The sequence below is a fragment of the Gorilla gorilla genome, chromosome 17 (genome assembly GCF_029281585.2).
Source record: "Gorilla gorilla gorilla isolate KB3781 chromosome 17, NHGRI_mGorGor1-v2.1_pri, whole genome shotgun sequence".
NCBI lineage: Eukaryota > Metazoa > Chordata > Mammalia > Primates > Hominidae > Gorilla > Gorilla gorilla.
Genome location: NC_073241.2, coordinates 65,889,292 through 65,910,981, shown reverse-complemented (window position 1 = coordinate 65,910,981; position 21,690 = coordinate 65,889,292). Strand labels below are relative to the sequence as shown.

Sequence of the window (21,690 nt, the reverse complement as noted above, 5' to 3'; positions counted from 1 at the left end):
ATACAGCAATAACAAGCGAGCAATAGCTTTTGGAGGTGATTAGCATCCAGTTGAGCTCTGGTAGCTTCATAACAGCCATCTTAAGAATTAAATCTAAGTTCCTTGGCCATTTTGTGTTGCACTCCACAAGCTGAATATTCTTTCCACAACCCAGGATTTTTTTTTTTTTTTATTTCCAGGATACATGAGGGGTGTGCAGGTCTGTTACATAGGTAAATGTGTGCCAGGGTGGTTTGCTGCACCTATCAACCTGTCACCTAAGTATTAAGCCCAACATGCCTTAGCTATTTATCCTGATGCTCTCCCTCCCCAATCACCCCACTGACAGGCCCCAGTGTGTGTTGTTCCCCTCCCTATGTCCATGTGTTCTCACTGTTCAGCTCCCACTTATGAGTGAGAACATGTGGTGTTTGGTTTTCTGTTCCTGCATTAGTTTGCTGAGAATGATGGCTTCCAGTTCCACCCATGTCCTTGCGAAGGATGTGATCTCATTCCTTTTTATGGCTACATAGTATTCCATGGTGTATATGTACCATATTTTCTTTATCCAGTCTATCAACTGATGGGCATTTGGGTTGATTCCATGTCTTTACTATTGTGAATAGTGCTGTAATGAACATACGTATGCATATGTCTTTAAGATAGAATGATTTATATTCCTTTGGGTATATACCCAGTAATCGGATTGCTGGGTCAAATGGTATTTCTGGTTCTAGGTCTTTGAGGAATCGCCACACTGTCATCCACAGTGACAACCCAGGATTCCTTCTCCACATCCATTACACTCTCAGTTTCTATTCTGGGATCACTGAAGCTCCTGCTTTGTTCCTTCTCTTTTGTCTGTACCCACAGATGCCCAAATTTTATGTTTTGTTTTTCTGTTCCTGCTGGTTAGGTTCCAAATTGAATCTAAGTTTAAGACTATGTGGTTAGTCATCTCTCACTGGACTGTTTACTTTCTTGGAGAATCCTAACATCATGGTTTTCAACACTGGACCTCATAATATAGTTTAAATATTCTATTTCTTGGTGTACTGATAACTGGATATAAAGGGGCAGTAAGTTAGACTACAGCAGTGTAGGACTGGGAGAAAAATGCAACAAGGACTCAGATTTGTCATCGTTTATAAACATCCAACCTCATCACTTTCCACACTAGAACTAAATTTCCTATAACTCAGAAAGCTTAAGACCATATTCAACAAAAATGACAATAGATAAAGAACAACTTTTAGATGCTTTGCAAAAAGCACGAGGAGCATAAACAATTTAAATCAATGAAATGGCTGATAAAAGGTCAGTCATTTGGGTAACCTCAGGAACTACTTTAGAAAGCTTTTCCTATTTATTTTTTGAATTTCTTTTCATTCACATCCTAAGAAATATGGAACTGCAGTCACCATAATTAATAGTTGCCTATGGTTGATTAGCATTCATTAGTGGAGGAGGGCCATTTTGCCAAGGTCTCCCTGTGTTCTTAAATGACAAGTTAGAATCACTTGAAATCAAGAGCAAATGGTTAACAGTTATTAGCATGGCCTCTGATGACAACCTTCCCAGGCCTAATTCTTACTCTGCCAACATATACATATGAATAACATAATTCCTGTATATTATAATGCATGGGCAGGTGCAATGGCTCATGCCTATAAGTCTAGCACTTTAAGAGGTTGAGGCAGAAGGATCACTTGAGCCCAGGAGTTCAAAACCAGCCTGGGCAACACAGCGAAACCTCATCTCTACAAAAAAATACAAAAATTAGCCAGTAGTCCCATGTACATGCCTGCAGTCCCAGCTATTTGGGAGGCTGAGGTAGGAGGATCACCTGAGCCTGGGAGGTCGAGGCTGCAGTGAGCCAAGATGGTGACACTGCACTCCAGCCTCGGCAAAAGAGTGACACCCTGTCTCAAGAAACAAACAAACAAAAAAAACCAATGCACTCTTGTCCTATTCTCCTATACTTCTGGGACTCCGATGACACGAATGCTAGACATTTTGATGTTATTACGCAGGTCCCTACGGCTTTGTTCATTTTTCTTTCAATTTTTGTTTGTTGTGTTTAGTTTTCAGGTAGGAAAATTTCTGTTGTTCTATCTTCAGGTTCACTCACAGCAATGAGTTCACTTTCTTCTCTCATAGCAATTCTATTTGGCCCATCTGACAAATTTTCTATTTTAATTTTCCTGTTCTATATATATTTCCATTTGGATCTTTATATCTTTTATTTTTTTTTTTTACAGAGACATCTTTTCATTTGTTTCAAGAGTATTTGCCCTTACTTCCTAAAGCATGTTTATAATAGCTACTTTAAAGTCTTTAAATGTATAATATCTATGTCCTTTGTGGTTAGTCATCTTTTAATTCTCTTTTCCCTTTGAGTTAAAATTTTCCTAATTATTTTTATGATAAGTTATTTTGGATTATATTCTGTACATTTTACATATTTTGTAATGAGATTTGAGGTCTTATTTAAATTCTACAAAGAATCTTGATTTTTGTTTTATTTTGTATTAGCAGGTAATCAACCAGGTTAAGTTCAACCTGCAAGTTGTAACCTGCCTTCAGACATTGGTTCCAATATTAATTCAGTTTTCTGGGATCTGGGTGGTCATCTACTCCCACTCTGTACTTAGTTCTCAAAGCCTATGGCATGCCGTGTAGGTTTGAAGCCACATGTGTACAAATCAGACACGCATTCAGGAGTGCTCTCTTGATATCCTTGCTCTTTGTGGCTTTCCTAACACTTTCTGGCTCCTTGGGTTTCCTTTTATGGTCCTCCAGCCAGAAGGCTTGGGCTTTACTTTCCCTGTCCTGCTGCATACTTTTGGTAACTGCATCTGCATCTAGGACAATATAGCAGGAGGAGAGCAAAGTGATATGCCTAGTGATCATGGGGTCATAGCTCTTATGGTCAGAGGAAGAGTTCCCCTCCCTCCCGTTTCAGGCAACTGCCTGGACACTGCTGCCATTGCTGTGCTTCTGTAGCAATATTGTTTGGGAGGCTAGGGTAGGAGATAAAGAAATAACAGGAATTCTCTACACTTTTATCTTTAGAAATTCCCTTTACTGTGCCTCGGTCTGGAAAAAGAGGACTTCTTCTGGGGTTCTTTTGGTCCAGATTTGACATACACTTCTAGGTTTGGGTGCCTTTGAGTACATGCCAAGTAACAGTGAAGGTAAAAAATGGTAAACTCTCACTGGTTTTGTAAAACTGAATTTTAGTCTCCCTTCCTAATTTCACCTGCTCTCTTTTATATTTCAGAGTTTTCAGAGCTCCACACATTCTCTGCATGATTTATGGTTGCATTCAGCAATGAAGAAGGAGAGACAGGATGGGGTGAATGAATTCCATTTTCCCCAGAACCAGCACCCTGTTTCAAGAGGTTTTCAATAAAACACTTTGGATGTAAGCTAATCTCTGAACTTTCCATGTATTTCACTCAGATTCTCTGCTGCTATTTGGTGGTAAAATATGCCAATCTCCCAGAAAACCATAAATCAGGAAGCATTTAACCTGTTTCAGAGATTTAAAAAATTGGTCTTTCTAAAAGTGACAGCTTCCAGAACTACCCTCATGAAAAATGGTGCATACAGAGCTGGCATTTCCAAATATCGTTTGGTAGAAATGTGACAGCTCAGGGTATGCTACACAATCTTGATGGGAAATGATGTTGGTTTACTTCATGCAGCCCATTCACCCAGTCTTAGAAAAATGAGGATTAGCATTTCAAAGACTTGGCATTTGTTTTCAAGAAGTAGTGACTTATAGTTAAGCAACTTCACAACTCTGCTCATATTTTGATCATTTTTACAATTACACATATACTTCTTGGCTTCAGAAAAGCACAAGTTATTGGCTGGGCATGGTGGCTCATGCCTGTAATCTCAGCACTTTGGGAGGCTGAGGCAGGTGGATCACTTGAGGTCAGGAGTTCAACAGCCTGGCCAACACGGTAAAACCCCATGTCTACTAAAATTACAAAAATTAGCCAGGCATGGTGGTGTGGCCTGTAATTCCAGCTACTTGGGAGGCTGAGGCAGAAGAATCACTTGAACCCTGGAGGCAGAGGTTGCTGGGAGCCAAGATTGCGCCACTGTACTCCAGCCTGGGCAACAAAGTGAGACTCTGTCTCAAAAAACAAAACAAAACAAAAACACATTATTAAATCTGTAAATATTCATTGACAATGCCTTACATTCCTTGTAGATTTAATGGGGAATAATTGATGGGAACATTGTTTGCCAAAGAAACTGAACTAAGGAAACAGGAGGTAGAGATGGGGAGAAAAATGAAAAGAAAGAATGTAGAAGCTATAGGGTAAATGACTTGGAAGGATTAAGAAGGAAGAGAAAGTATAGGAGGAGATGGGGAAGAAAGGGGGAAAAGGGAAAAAGGATATAAGGAAGAGGAGAAAGAAGTAATGTGTAAGGAGAGATACAGCAACTGTTTTTCATTCCATAAAGCACAGCACAGCATGAAGCCCAAGGGATGGGTGTGAAGGAGGATGACCTGGAGAATGTGGAGAACAGGTGGACTGGCTGAAGGAGAAGCCGAGGCACACTGGGATCAGTGGGGACAGACAGGCCAATATATGGAACCTGGAATGAGCTATAGCCAGGAACACATCCTTGAAGCTGTACAGAGACCAGGAGATCGGGGGAAATGGGCTGAGAGTAATCAACACAATGACTTTTCCCCCCACATAGCAAGAGATTATTATTTACAAAAAATATTGAAGATTGTTACAGGGATCAAAAAGCAAACCAGAAAGTGGGAAAAGCATTTCTTTTTGGGCATCTGATAGAATATGAATAAAACATGAGGACCATTAGGAAGAGATGGCAAATTAAGTTAAGATAATTACACTCTCTGTCATCTGGAGGGCCTGGATAGGACCAGGTAGATACTGGAGGGCCCAAGAATACATGAGTCCCTAATTGTATTTGGCTGACTGTGCTTCCTGCCATATGGTTAGAGAAACAAAGGCCATAACAAACCAGATCCAGCCTATTTCAGGTATGTCTTTCTCTTCCTTAAAAATACAGACAGAATTTTCATTACTTCCTTTAATGCCAATATTAAATGTATACAGTTGTAAAGTCACATGCTTTAATTTTTAACTCATTATTTAAAAAAAATCTTAAGATCCTTCTTACCTGAATTTGTTTCTTTCTTCCCGCTCTATTCTCTGCAACCTTTCTTCTCTCTCCTGCCGCCGCCTCTCTCTCTCTGCTGCCAGTGACTCTTGGTGCTGCCTGAAGGATGATGTGAGAAGACCACTTGGTGATGACCTGGAGATACAATGAGTTAATGTTTCAGTTGCTTGGCCTGTGATTAAAAGTACTGAAGTAGGCACCAGTCAGACCTTGGTTAGAATTGAGGGTCTGCCGGTACCTAGGCAATGCTTGGGGAAAATCACTGAATGCCTCGGGTCTTCTTGTTTCAGATTTTTGTCTGTAAATTGGGGAAAAGTATCATACTGCGAGTGTGCTCACAGGAAAAAAAGGTGGTAACAGACAGAAAATAGCAAGCAACATGCTTGACATGTAAGCAGCCCTCAAGAATGGGAGTTATAGAAGTATTCCAGGAATGTATATACATTCTATATATATTTTACAGTTGGTCTATGTTAAGACGTAGATAAGCTAGAATCAGCTTTCAATCTAAAACTATGTTCTACCTATCTATCAGGTAATACATTCATTATTTGGGTAACAGGATCATTAGAAGCTTAAACCCCAGCATCATGAAAGATACCGATTAACAAACCAGCACATGTACCACCAAATCTAAAATTTTTAAAAAAGTGATTTTATAAAACTATTTTCTATTATACATGCACTAAAAATATTTTGCTATATATCAGTCTCACAATACACTTCTTTAGAATAATTGAACAAGGCAATGAGATGACAGATGAGGACAAAAAAACTTGCAATGGGCTGAAATGTGAATAGAATTCAGGAAATTTCATTCTATGACATTCTATGTCAAGAAGCATCCAAGGACTCAGCATGGTCAAAGGACAGGCAGTGGTATTAGTAACATCACACAAGAGTCTGGACTGTTCACTGAAAATGTGTGTGAAAGCCTCGGAGAGAAACCACAGGGTGAGTATCACAGGAGATGTCAAATCAGAGAATGAGTGGGAGAAGAGAAAATCAAGTAACCGTATGACATATAAGGAAAGGGGTTAGCTATGTAAAGGAGTCTGATGGATCTCTGGAGAATAAAATCTGTTATGGACAATTGAGGCCTTCACTTATGGAAAAAAATCTCCAAAACAAAGAGAAAAATATTTATGAAATATATTTTGCCAATTTATTTATCCAAGGATATAGCTTGGGTAAAATCCTACCTGGATTCAGTGAAAAATATACCTGCAAGGTGGGGAACACAGATCTCAGTGCAGGAGAAAGATGTGACTTTCATATTACACAGACTGCCATGAGTCCCACAGATGTTCTCCCTAGAAAAGGTGAGTCACCTATAGCTATCACTCATAGGTGGCAGGGAAAATGGAGGGAAGAAACCACCATCCCTGGCAGCCACAGGGAGGGAGTAACCAAATTCAATATTCCAGGCTCACTATGGAACTATTTCCATCAGCTCTGGACACTAAGGCATAGATAGAGTTTATTTATCTTCCTCATAAAAGAAGTTCAGACAAACTTCTAACTTTTGTAAGCTATTATTATTTTGTGGGAATTCTTCCCTGCTGTATCCAGCCAAACCTAATCAACAATCAGAGTAAAGAGGTTTATAATACCTCTTGCACAGTAATTGATAAAATTGTTATGCATATAATAGATTTAACCCAATTAATAAGTTTTATCTAATAGATTAACATGTATATAACCTGGCGCCCAAATGGGAGAAAACATATTCTTTCAAATATATAAGGACTACTCAAAAATTGACCATCAATTGTGTCACAAAGCTCAAGAATGAATGCCACAAACTGGTTTCACACGAGCTACCTTACTGATCATAATGCAACTGCATTGAAAATCAATAACAAGGAGATAAATTTGAAAAAAATCCATATAATTGGAAAAACTAAAACATGTCTAATAACTTAGGTCAGAAAAAAAAACATGGACAATTAGAATACATTTAAAGGGTACCATAATGAAAAAGCTGAATATGAAGTTTTGTAGAGTACCTCTAAAGTAGTATTTAGAAGGAAATTTATTGTCTTAAGTATTTATATTAGAAGAAAAGAAAGAGTAAAAATTAATGAGTGATCAGCTCAACAATTGGAAAGGCAACAGTGGAATAAATTCAAAGAAGGCAAAAGGAAAAAAATAAAGAGCAAAGACTAATAAAATAGGAAAACGAAGGTGTATAGACAAAAATCAACAAAACTAAAAGCTGGTTTATAATTGTGAAAAACCTAATAGACAAGTTCTATCAAAATTGTTCAAGAAAAAGGGCCATAAATGAGCATATTCAGGAAGGACAGGTAAATACAATTATAGACATAGTGACCAAAAAACATTACAAAAATAAGGGGAAATTTTTATAATACACTTGAAAAATTAAAGAAATGGATGATTTTCTAAAAACATATAATTGACCAAATCTGATTGAGGAAGAAATAGAAATTTTGAATAGCCCTGTTAACAAAAGAAATTGAGTTAATTAATTACAAATATATTCACACCCATGAAAAAAAATCCACGAAAGTCAGATTTTTAATGTGATTTCTACTACTCAAGGAAGAGTTCAAGTTAGACATATGGAAAGTTCCAGACAACATAAAGAAGAAAAAATCTCCACAACCCATTTTACATGATTCATATTACTCTGACACTAAAGCCAGATAAGAACAGTGTGAAGACAGCAACTTATATACTATTTGCAATTATGAACACCAATGCAAAAATCTGAAACAAAATCACATTGGGTTTGTCCAACAAATGTAAGGGTAATGTAAGATGACAGTATAGGCCGGGCGCGGTGGCTCACGCCTGTAATCCCAGCACTTTGGGAGGCCGAGGCGGGTGGATCACGAGGTCAGGAGATCGAGACCATCCTGGCTAACACGGTGAAACCCCGTCTCTACTAAAAATACTAAAAATTAGCCGGGCGTGGTGGCGGGCGCCTGTAGTCCCAGCTACTCGGGAGGCTGAGGCAGGAGAATGGCGTGAACCCAGGAGGCGGAGCTTGCAGTGAGCCGAGATCACGCCACTGCACTCCAGCCTGGGCGACAGAGCGAGACTCCGTCTCAAAAAAAAAAAAAAAAAAAAGATGACAGTATAAATGAATACAATTTACCACGTTAGTAGTTTATTGGAGAAAAACCATGGCTACCTCTGCAAATGCAGAAAAAGCTTTAAATTCAACAACCATTTGTTATTAAAAAAAAACCCTTTACTATGCTTAGTAATAGAAGAAAACTTTCTTAATCTGACAGTGGGTATTTGGCAAGGAAAATTTTAAAAACTAGAGTAAGTATCTTTTTTTCTTTCTTTCTTTTTTCTTTTTTTTTTTTGAGACAGGGTCTCATTGTCACTCAGGCTGGAATGATCATGGCTCACTGCATCCTTGACCTCCCGAGCTCAAGTGATTATCCCACCTCAGCCTCCTGAATAGCTGGGACCACAGGCATGCACCATCATGCCCATTTAATTTTTGTGTTTTTTGTAGAGTTGGGGTTTTGCCATGTTGCTCAAGCTGGCCTCGAACTCTTGGGCTCAAGCAATCCTGCCTTGGCCTCCCAAAGTGCTGGGATTACAGGCATGAGCCACTATACCTAGCCAGTATCATTCTTAATGCTGAAATATTAAGAACAGTTTACTGTTAAAAATAATATAAGGATGTTTCCATCATTGCTTATATTTTACATTATTCTGGTGGTCCAAGCCAGAATACTAAGAAAAGTAAAAAGCATAAGGAAAGGAAAGAAATACAACATCACTATTTACAGATAATCTGACCATCTATAAAGATAATCCAAGAAAACCTATGTTATTTTATTAAGAGTCTAGCAAAGTTTCTATATATAAAACATAGAAATAGCAATTACATTTTTACATTAGCAACAATTTACCAAGTTAATCATAAGCTAACTATGAAATTACTTAACTAATAATATGAAAGACCTTTATAAAACCTTATTAAAAGACCCAAATGAAAGCTATATCACATTTATGTATTGAAAAAAATCAATGCAGTCAAGATGCCAATTCTTTTTTTCCAATTAATACAATTTCAAATCAATATCCCAAAAGGATTTTTCATGAAATTTTACAAGCTGAGTCCAAAATTTTTACACAGGACCTGAGGTTTTAAGGATAACCAAGACAATTTTGAGTAAGAACAAAGCAGAGCACTGGCCACATTCGATATGAAGCCCATTCTGAAACCACAATGATTGCCTGTCAAAGTAGTCTTGGTGCACGAATGAAAACATGGACGAATGGAGTGAGACAGTGAGCCATGACACAGACTCATACACAGATAGAATCCTGATTCATGTCAAATGTGTTATTACACATCTGTGGGGAAGTGATGGACTGTTTAACAAATGGTGCTGAGACAACTTTTAGCCATATAAAACAAAATACAGGCTGGGCATGGTGGCTCATGTCTGTAATCCCAGCACTTTGGGAGGCCGAGGCGGGATCACCTGTGGTCAGGAGTTTGAGACCAGCCTGACCAACGTGGAGAAGCCTGTCTCTACTAAAAATACAAAATTAGCTGGGCATGGTGGCGCTTGCCTGTAATCCCAGCTACCGGCTGAGGCAGAAGGATCACTTGAACCTGGGAGGTGGAGGTTGCAGTGAGCATAGATTGCACCACTGCACTCCAGCCTGGGCAACAGAAGCAAAACTCCATCTCAAAAAAAAAAAATACAACTAGTCCCACCTTATACCAAATATAAAAATAAATTCTAGATAGTTTAAGTGAAAAATGTAAAAGACAAAACTTTACAACATTGAGATCTCAAGATATGGAAGATTTTTTTAGACCAAAAAGAGCAACCAAAAAGGAAAGAGTTGATAAATTTGCATATATTAAAATTTAAAATTTGTGCACATTGAAAGACTACATAAGAATAAAGAAAAGCAACAACCTGGGAGAAACTACTTGTAACATATATAAACTACAAAGGATTAGTATACATTATACAAAAAGAACCCCTTCAAATCAGTAAGCAAAAGACAAACTACACAGAGGAAAATGGGCAAAGGGTAATGAGCATTTTAAATGGCCAATACAGATATGAGTGATGCTCATCTTCACTAGAAATCAGGGAAAAGGAATGCAAGCAAAACCCACAGTGATATACTGTTTCACACCTATCAGATTACAGATTGATAAAAATTAATGTCTGATGACACTAACCCATTGGCACAGAATAACTCTCATACACTGCTTCTAGAAGTCTAAATTAATATAATCATTTTGGAAAAAAAAACACTTAATACATTTGAAGATGTATATATCCTAAAACCTAGCAATTCCACTTCTACGTTTATCTAGAAAGTAACTTTTGCATGCATAAAGAAGATAGACATGTATGGTAAATAATTCTATATGTTGCAGTGTTTTTATTGCTTGCTAGTGGTTAATTAGAATTACACAAATACCTACAAATAAACAAAATATAGTTTGTTTTTAGAAAGGAATACTCTACATCTGTGAAAATTAATAACTAGAATGATATGAACATAGGTAATTCCCCAAAGCAAAATATATAGATAGTGAAAAGTAGACTGAAGAAAAGAAACCATATTCTATAATTTCTATGAAGTTTAAATACATGCACGGCAAATCTACAAGCTAGTGATACATGTACATTTCATAAAAATAAAACCATATCTGAGAATAACAAACACCAAATTCAGTGTAGTGATCAGCTCTGGGGAAGAAGGGAAATCAAAGGGATAAGTGTTTCAATGTTATATCTGATACTCTTTATTGCTCTATAACTCTCTAGATTTATCTAAAATTTTCTGTAAGTCCTGAATATATATTTTAAAGCCATTCTATTTCTCTTAAATAAATAAAAGTCCTTCTTAGGTGGATAATTAACTTGTATATCAAATATCTTTGAAACCCCAAGCTAACTGAACATCAATAGTTAGATCCAGTTCTAGAATTCAGAAACACAACCAAAAATAGGGTAGTTTATACAGGAGAATGATTTTAGGAGCCAAATAATGTCTTCTTAGCAGCTTACGTTTTGGGGTCAGATCCTATTTTCTCATTCATCTCTACCCTGGCACATAGAAGAGCCTCATTGTCTGATGAATCAACTAATGATTGAATAAACAGGATGCATGAAGTCAGAAGAGTATGTATATGCTAGTCTCCGTGCTCCCAGACCCCCAGCCTATTCTCTAAGGTATGATAAGGACCTACAGAGGAGTTTTTTGCACTAGACCCTTCCCACTGGCAACAGCTGAGTGAATGCAGGGTGGGTGGCTGCCCCAAAGGCAGCCCATCAAAAGGCAGGCTATCCAGTGGCATAGGAGGCTCCTGGCACAGAAGGCTGAGCTAATCATAGTCATGTCTCAGGGCTGTGCACTGGGAGAGAGATTGTGCATTTGAGAGAAGCAAAAGCAAAAGGGCCTGGAGGTGGGGAGGCCCTTGGTGGCCCTGTATGAGACCAAAGTGTGAGAGGATAAAATAGAGAAGGAGCCAAAGTTGTAGGGAGAAAAAAAAAAAAGATGCCGACTGCATGAAGAGAGAAAGGGGGTGGAAGCAGGAAGCAAAGGAACAGAGGAGACCACGTGGGAAGGGACTGAGACACGAGAGTGGCAGAGCATCAGAGGACACAGCTAAGAACTTGCATGGCCAGGGACACCCAGCTTACCCTGATTTCTGGTGCACGGAGGTGGCCATGGAGGGTGGGGACATGACTAGCCAGCCTTCCCTAGGTGTGCGGGAGGCCTGTCCTATGGCTGACAACCCAGTGTGCTGACAATCATGGCAGTTCTTCCCTAGCCTCCCATCGCTGGGAAGACACTGAGCTCAAAGGGCCCTAAGATTCCAGGGAAAGGAAATACAGGTCAACAAAAAGTAGTATTGGCATTCAAAAATCACCAGAAGTAACAGTACATTTCAAGTTCAATTTTTTGAGGAAAAAAATGTTACTGGAAGAGTCAAATCCAGAGCAGTGTGCATCATAGAGTATTCTCAAGTCTTCCTCTTCTTTGCATGAGAGTTTGTGACATCTTATCCCAGAACTTACTCCCAGGGGCACGTGCTTGCATGTGACAGCTTTACATGTTTGTCTTCATGTGAAGTCTCGGAGCTGCCCCAAGATGCTCCCCTCACTGTCTCAGTTAGTGTTATTTGTATTCATATTCTCCTAGCCAAGTGACAGGGGTTCCAGGAACTTCAGCTCTCACTTAGCAAGTCACTGAAACTAGAAAAAGTTTTACTGACCTCCATTTTAAGAATGCAAGAAGAACCACAAAGGGAATTTAAAGTCCAACCAGACACCTAGTTGCTGAATAAATGCATCAAAATTGACAAGCAGCTTCACCAGTGAACAGGAAGAGCCATGGGAGGCTGAAACAAGAAGATTGCTCAAGGCCAGGAGTTCAAGGCCACAGTGAGCTATGATCACGCCACTGCATTCCAGCCTGGGTGACAGAGCAAGACCCTGTCTCTCAAAAAAATAAAAATAAATTTTTAAAAGAAGGGCCTCAAGCCTGTCACAAAATTGAGGGTGGAAGAAGATCTGCATCCCCTGGTATATAAATGTGGATTCAACCCTCAGCACTGTTTTCTAGTCATGAGGCTGTCACTGCACTGAGGCTGTGACAGAAAACACAGGTGCATCGTAAGTCAGGTGAACTTGAAAGCCAGGGCTTCGGTGTCACCAAAACTCAGGGCTCATTGTTCAGATTTCAGCACAGAAGCAATAGAAAGTTCCCTAAACCCAGTATCAGAATTTTTGACTTTCCTTCCTTTTAAAAATTTACTCTGAAATCACAGTGGAAATCAATGGCAGACTGAAATTTTAGATCCAAATATTAGTTTAACACATATGTGAGGTGGAGAGGTAAAGTAAATGACTTACATTGTTTTTCTCATAGGAATTCAGCATTTCCATTATCCAAACTTGAATAATAAAAGAATTGGTTTCAGAAAGAACCAAAATATATATATCAGAGGGATATACATATCCCTCGTATATGTGTTAAACTAATATTTAATATATATCCCTCTGACATATGTATCTCAGAGAGGGATTTCTGTCCGTGAAGCAATGGAATGGAAAGAGAGCAGGATGCAACAGAAGAAAGGGGTCCTAAGACAGCTGTGGCTACTCACTCCCCACCTGACCTTGGGTTAGCTTCAGGAATGCCCTGCAGTTCCCTCCTTCCCGCTGAGTGTGGAGGGCAGATCGAGGAACCCCTGTCCAGATCCCAGGCTAAGTTCACCCATAGTCTCCAGCCACTTCTTTGTGCCTCTCCCTCTGCCTGCTCTCTGGGAGTGTTCACTACTGTCAGGGACCCAGAAAACCTACTAAGTGGTGATTAGGAATACTTTACTCAGGTTCCCACTTTTTTTGAGAGGGAGAGGTAAAGTAAATGGCTTACATTGTTTTTTCTCATAGGAATTCAACATTATTTCCATTATACAAACTTAAATAATAAAAGGGCTGGTTTCAGAAAGAACCAAAATTACATACTTGATAATGAGAATAAGTTCTTAGATTCGGAAATAAACAGTTCATTTGTTCCATAACACAATGGGGTTTTTTAATGCATAAACAGTAACCTCTCCTTTTTCTGACTTCTTGCCTTTTTAATAGAAAAGTGATTTGCCAGAAGAACGATACAAGACAACTAGTCCAATCTCCATCTCAGGTAGTTTGGAATGTCTCTTGGCTCTTAACAGAACAAACCCACTGCCCAGGCTGAGCAAAGACAACAGAGACAGATGATCAAAAGCTGAGGGGGAGATTTTCTGTCAATGACAGTCTTTCTTTTTCGATGATGAGTTGGCACTTTGTTTATCTAATTACCTGCAAATAGACTAAACATAAAACAGGAAATCTTTATAAAGATAAGGCTAAGACAAATAGGAGAGATTAAAATATACTAGATTTTTCAGTTACATTAAGCCCAGAAAAAAGGATTAAAAAAAGAGAAAGTATACTACTTTCACTTTTAAAACACTTAAGAACCATTCAAAATATAATTTAAGTCTGCCAGATAGCCTGCAATTACTTTTGGAACAAAGTGAGTAACTTTAAACTCAACAGTCAGCGGGTCACTCTTCTATTTGTTTATTGCACAATAAATCTTTAGCAGACGCACAGTTTCTTATAAAAATAGACACAGAATATTGCAGCAACTCCTTTAAAGAAAAAGCAGTCTTTCTCCATCCCCTTGAATCTAGGCTGAATGTGTGATTGGCTTTGGCCAATGTAGCAATCAGAAATATGATTCGATTCAAGCAGAGGCTTGAAAAGTATCTGCACACTGGGGCTTGCTCCCTTGTTGCCCTTGGGAACCCTACACCACCGCCATTTGAACAAGTCTGGGCGAGGTGGCTGGGCCATGAGGCATGGTGCCAAGCTGCCCCATCAAGTCAGCTGATAGCCAGACAATTGCTAGATATCAAGTGAGATGATCAACGACCGGCTGACTGCAAACACGAGTTAACCCAGCTCAGACCAGAGTAATTGTTCAAGGTGAGCCTGGCCAAAATTACCAACCCATAAGATCATGAGGTAAATGCATGGTTGTTGTTTTAAACCACCATGTTTTGGTGGTTTCTTATGTAGTTAAAAGCTGACTGAAACAGGATGGGTTTTGAAAATATTTTCTCTATTTCTGTCTGAGGAAGTTGGCACTTCACTGGTGGACTCCAATAAAATCTGAAATGTTGAAGCAATTAAAGTTATCTTACAATATGACCTATTAGCAAAACTCATATACCACTGTCCCCTAAAATGTCCCCTAAGATGGCCTCCATGCCAATCAAGCCACTCACCATCTTGCTTCCCAAAGAAGTCTAGTTCCTTTGCTTAGTGGTATCTCACTTCCTCTCTACCCAAGTTCTTCAAGACACCTCCCTTGATGACCACAGTGGACACTGCTCTTTATTTCTCCAGACTCCTGGATGTGTCCTTTCGGCACATCGTCACAAATGATTGGTTCGTTCCTTCACTGTTTTGTGAATGAACATTGTTTCTGGCACGGCTTACTCCCTTGTTGCCTTTGGGAACACATCAGAAACAGTCCCTGTCACCTGCTTCTCCTCCTTCCCCCACAGCAACTGTGTCTGAGTGCCATCAATACACACTGACTGAATTTTGTTGTCTACTTCAGTGATATGAGCAATGCCACAAAAACACATGTTGTAGCAAGTGGACAAATTTATGGACAATGAAACCTATCACTTTCATGTGGCTTTTTTCTTTTGTCTCTCTTTACGGAAATTAGCTTTTCTAATAAAAGTTTCCCATAAAGTAAAAGTTGGCACACTGAACCCATCCAACTTTCTACATCTAACTGGAGTCTATTTCAGTGGTGAAAAAAGGAAAGCTCTTGGACTTCCACTTTCAGTCCATTTGGAGTAACAGGAACCAGATTTACCTGTACCTGAAACAACTAAAAACCAGACAAAATCTATGAAACAGCAGCACTGAAGAAACTGGCCATCAGATGGTGAAGGCCAGTGATTCCTGAGAGATGAAAAGCAAAGGAGGTGATCCTCATGATTGCCCTAGCTTACTGATTGGAGAACATTTGCAGGCTGTGGTGCATAAAGGGAAAACCCAGGCAGAGCCTGGAAGTCTCCCTGAGTAGAAGAGACAAAGCTGGGAGTCTAGAGAGGCCAATGGGGATAACACTGGCAGGGTAACATACCAGAAAGGGTCTATACAGAGAGAGAGACCTCTGTACATCTGCAGAAGGTTTCCCTCAAGTAACTAGGTGAGGATTGTTCAGCATATGCATGTAAAAAGTAATCTGTGGCCAGTGAAAGAACTATCCAAATGAATTAGAGCAAAGAGTGTCTGGAAATTATATAAGGCAGAGAGTACTGCCTGTTCCCAACAGTTACAGAGAAAAACTTCATAATTCAGAGGGAACTGGTTAAAGTTTTAACAAGTGTCTTGCCTCAGCAGTGGAAATATATTGGACTAAACATAGCTCTGGTCCTGCCTAACAAAGCTAAATGTGCAAGACCTACAAGGATCAAACTGTTTCTGAGTTAAGCCCTTCCCAGAACAAAGCTCAAAAATATTTATAAGAACACAAAAACATCCAGCACCCAGCAAGATAAAATTTACAAAATATGACATCCAACAAGAAATGACCAAGCATGCAAAGAAGTATGAAAATACAAGCCATAATCAGAAGAAAAAAGTAAATTATTTGAAACCAATCCAGAAATGACACAGATGATAGAATTAGTTGGGGAGAATGATAAAACAGTTATGACTATAGTCCACATATTCAAGAAGCTAGAGAAAATATTTAACATGTTAAAATATGAAAGGTATTAAGAAAGAGACCACTTGAAACAGTAGATTGTCACCACAGAAGAAAAATAATTAGCGAACTTGAAGACACAGCAACATAATTATTCAAAATGAAACACATTCAAAATGAAACACATTCAAAATGAAGCAAAATGAAAAAAATCAACAGACCACCAGTGAACTTTGTGGAAACTTCAAATGACCCAATATACATGCTATTAGAGTTATCAAAAGAAAGGGGAGGTAAAAAGTACCAAAAATTTTTAAAGAAATAAGCACTAAGATTTTTCGCAATTTGATGAAAACTGTAAACACACAGATTCAAGAATCTCAAGTCCCAAGCCTAAGAAACATGAAAAAACTACACCAAGGCATATCAAAATCAAACTGCTAAAAACCAATGAGAGAGTTAACCTTAAAAGCAGCCAAAGGAAAAAAATGATATGTTACATGCAGAGGTACAAAAATAAAAACAGAAGATTTATCATCAAAAACAATGTAAGGTAGAACAAAGTGGTGCAACATCTTTAGAGTACTGAAAGAAAAAAAAAACCCTATCAGCTTATAATTCTTTACCTAGCAATAACTATCTTTCAAAAATTAAGGTGAAATATCTTTTTCAGACATATAAAAACAGGAATAATTCATTATCTAGACCTGCACTAAAAGAAATGTTGGCAGAAGATAAATAATACCACATGGCCATCTTGATTTACACAACAATAAAAAAGAATTAAAAAAGATAATGACACAGGTAAATATAAGCCTTATTTTATTATTTAAATATATTTAAAAGATAATCAATTGTTTATAGCAGACATAGTAACAATGTATTGTGGAGTTTACAACATTTTAAAGGTAAAATCCATGATCACCGTAGCATAAAGGCTGGAAGAAAAAAAATGAAAGTGTGTTGTTGCAGGGTTGTTATGCTATGCATGAAATACATACTATCACTTAAAGGTAGACTATGATAAATTAAAATGTATACTATAAACCCCAATGCAATCACTAAAATAATACACTTATTGCTAATAAGGCAACAAAAGAGAGAAAATGAACTAATAAAGAATATGCAACCCCACAAAAGGAAGAAAGAATAAAAAGATGGAACAAATAAAAAATATAAACTCAAACAAATCAATAATCACATTAAATGGTTTAAACACTCCAATTAAAAGGTAGAGATTATCAGACTGGATTAAAAAAAAAGATTCAACACTATATTGCCTACAAGAAACATAAAACCTAATTTATGTTCAAATAATAAAAAAGATAGACCATATTAATACTATTTTTTTTAAGCTGAGGCTATATTAATACCAGATAAAGTAGACCTAAGAATCAAGTATGTTACCAGGTATAAAGGTCATTTCAAATGAAAGGAGTCAAGCCATCAGTAGGATATAACAATTGTAAATATTTATGCACCTAATAAAAGAGCTTCAAGATACGAGGGAAAACTAATAGAACAGCAATATATTTTTAAAAATCAAAATTATAGAATGCAATTTATTATTCTCTCAGTAACAGAACAAGACAGACAAGCACTAAGGATACGGAATACTAGAACAATACCATCAACCAAATAGACATCTACAGAACATTTCACCCCAAAACATCAGGATACATATTCTTTTCAAGTTTACACAGTATATTTGCCACAGTTGATCCTATTCTGGGCTGTAAAACAAATATCAATAAATTTAAAAGTATCCAAGTCATACAACATATGTTCTCTGACCACAATTTTATTAAATTAGAAATCAGTAACAGAAAGATGGTTGGAATATCCACAAACACTTATAAGCTAAATAAATACTTTAAAATAACCCATGGGGTAAAGACTTTTTAAAAATTGACAGAGAACTTAAGAAGCATATTAAGAGAAGATAAAAACACAACATATTAAACTTTGTGGAATGCAGCAAAAGCAATACTTAGAGGAAAACTTGTAACACTGAATGCCTATATTAGAAAAGATAAAAAGTCTCAAATCAATGACCTCATCTCCTAACTGAAAAAAAAGAGCAAATTTTACACAAAGTGAGCAGAAGCAAGAAAATAAAACAAACAGAAAAACAGTATAAAAATTAAATGAAACCAAAAACTGGTTCTTTGTGGTCAAAAAAAAAATTGATAAATCTCTAGCCAGACTGATTGGAAAGAAGAGAGAGAAGACACAAATAACCAATATTAAGAATGAGAAATACGATCACTGCAGATTTTACAGATACTAAAAAAAATAATAAGGGACTATTCTGAACAATTACATTCCAATAACTTTGACAACTTAGATGAAACGGAAGAATTTCTTGAAAGACAAATCTACTAAAACTCACTCAAGAGGAAATGGATGATCTGATAAGAATATAAGATAAATATCTATTAGAGGCATTGAATTTGTGGTTTTAAACTTTCCCTTGAAGAAAGCTCCAGTCTTAGATGTCCTCATGGTGAATTCTATGAAATATTTAAGGAAGAGCTAGTACTAATTCTACGCAGCCTCTTCTAGAAAGCTAAAGAGGAAGGAGTATGTTTCCCCTCATTTTATGAGCATTACTCATGTACAGCCATTGTGGAAGACAGGCAATTTCTTAAAAGCTAAACATCCACCTGCCATAAAACTTGGCGATTCTACTTTTAGTAACAACCATGCACTACTTAACATTTCAGTCAACAATGTACTACAAGATAGTGGTTCCATAGATTACAATGAAGCTGAAAATGTGCTATCACCTAGTGATGTTACAGCCATCATAACATTGTAGCACAACTACTTTTCTTTTTTAATAATGTTAGTGTAGCCTCAGTACACAGTGTTTATAAAGTCTGCAGTGATGTACAGTAATGTCCTAGGCATGAACAGTAATGTTCATGCTTTCAATTCTGTAAGCTCCACTCATGGTGAGTACCCCACATAGATGTACCATTTTTTTCTCTTTCATACTGTATTTTTACCATACCTTTTCTATGTTTAGATACGGAAATACTTCTCACTGTGTTACAATTGCCTACAGTATTTGGTACAGTTACACGCTGTAAGGTTTGCAGTCTAGGAGTAATAGGCTATACCATATAGCCTAGGAGGACATCTGGGACTGGAGCTTTCTTCATGGGAAAGTTTACAACTACAAATTCAATGTCTATATCTTTGTTTATCTTATATTAATTCATACAGATTATTTCATCTTGTGTGAGTTTTGGTAGTTTTTGTCTTACAAGAAATTCTTCCATTTCATCTAAGTTGTCAAAGTTATCGGAATATAATTGTTCAGAATAGTCCCTTATTACTTTTGTATAGCAAAATTGCCCAACACTGCATTTCTCAGAACATAGCCCCATCATTAAGTGACGAATGACTATATTTACCCAAGAGAAATGAAAGCACATGTACATACAAAGACAACGCAAGTGTCTATCAACAGGTAAACAGATAAATTATGGTTTATGTACACAATGGAATACTACTCAATCAAAAGAAATGGACTATTGAAACACATGACAACATGAAGGAATATCAAAACAATTATAATAACTGAAAGAAGTCAACTCCCCTCAAAGAGTATATACTGCCTGATTACACTTATATAAAATGCTAAAAACACAAACGCAAATGAATCTACAATGAAGAAGCAGATCAGTGGTTGCTTAGGGATGGGGAAGGGCAGCAATAATCACAAAGAGGCAGCAGAAGATTTTTGGGGTGATGGATATGCACATTATCTCCATTGTGGTCAGGGTTTCACTGTTGTACACATACGCCAAAACTTGTGTGCTGTTTCTTGCATGTCAATTTTACTGCAAAAGCTGTTTTAAAAAAATATCCCTTGGTAAGTTCAAGTTAAGTAAAATCGTATTTGTGAAAGATGCAAACCTTCGATGTTTCGTATTTAAAAAGTAAATTATCATCTCTGGTAAAATATTAACAAAAGCAAAAACTAAGTTCATAAAATATGTGATACTTGAAATTAGCACTTAATTCACAAGTAGATAATTTGATATGAAGACTTAGAGGTCAAAAATAATAATAAAATGGCATTGAAATGATGCTGAGCAATGAGATCGTCCTCACAACCTGGCTATGAAATTGAGGATCACCCTGTCTAATGATACAGGAGAAGAGGTAACTCTAAGTTATGCCCAGTTGTAAAAGGCATTTGCTTGCCCTGAAAAAAGAAAAATTAAGAATCTTCCTTCATAGCTTCAGGGTCATATCCTAGCTCTCATGATGAAACCAGCAAGCCCCAGAGGCATCTCCAAGAAACAGGCAGCTTTTCTCATCACCACTGCTACAATCCTGAAGACAGCCATCATCAGAGACTGGATGTGGATTTCAGTCTCCCTCTTGCTTTCTCTTCTCCAGCCTGTTGCACACACTGCTTCAGTGCAGATCTGAGCTCCTTGGCCATGGGAAGGAATAGCAGGGCTCACGCAGTGTGCTGTGGAGATGTGGAGATTGGTCCCACATGGAGTCTCACATTACTGTGCTGGCTCATATCTAGAGCATGAAGCCGTTCCTCCAGGCCCTGGCTGTTGTCATGCTTCAGCCTGTCCACTGGTCCCTTTGTAGGCCCTGACTTTGGCATACAGCAGTTCTTGCCAGTTCTCTCATTCCCTCTTAATTTCCACCCTCCATCTAAGACCAAGTGAGTCCTCTGGCCCAAAGTAGGTCAGTCCTCTCCTGTCACAGCCCCAAGTCCACCTGTTGGCTTCACAATTTGCCAATCTCCTGGAAGCTTCCCAAAGCGCTGACTGCCACCAGCATCTCCTGCGTTACGTGGCTCCCAGGCCTTGCTGGCCAGGACCAAGGCCCATTCTTCCTTCCCATCTCCTCTCTGCTTCTTCACTCCAGGCCAACTCACTCTTCTTTTGCACACTTGCCTCTTCTCTAAATGCTAAATTGATTCCAAATGGTCTCCCATCTTTCCCAGATTTGCAAAATCCTGTTTTGAAGAAAGATACGGACTCGCTCCATTTTCTTATCCCCCTCTTAACCTCCCCGCGCCCCCCCCCCCCCACCAGGCCAATCTCAGAGCAAATAGCAATTTGCCTTACATTAGTGACTCAGTTTCCCAGACCTTTTGCCAGGGGTATCCCCCACAACAACAGAGCACCTGTGCTAGGCCCCCAGTTTGATGGCCTCTCTCTTTTCAGCTCTCCTATGAAGGTTCATTTTCTTCGCAGCATTCACTGCAGTGGAAACTCTTTATTTGCAGATGATTTG

The 21,690-nt window shown here is 38.1% G+C and overlaps 1 protein-coding gene across 13 annotated transcripts in view; it reads right to left on the bottom strand.

Moving 5' to 3' along the window:
- FHOD3 (formin homology 2 domain containing 3) overlaps positions 1-21,690 on the bottom strand; it is a 479,946-nt gene that overhangs the window by 89,889 nt on the left and 368,367 nt on the right. For all 13 annotated transcript variants that reach the window (XM_031003628.3, XM_055368089.2, XM_055368091.2 and 10 more), the window contains one exon: positions 5,158-5,292. In XM_031003628.3, coding sequence (XP_030859488.2) covers positions 5,158-5,292 — 135 coding nt within the window. The remainder of the gene's footprint in view (positions 1-5,157; positions 5,293-21,690) is intronic.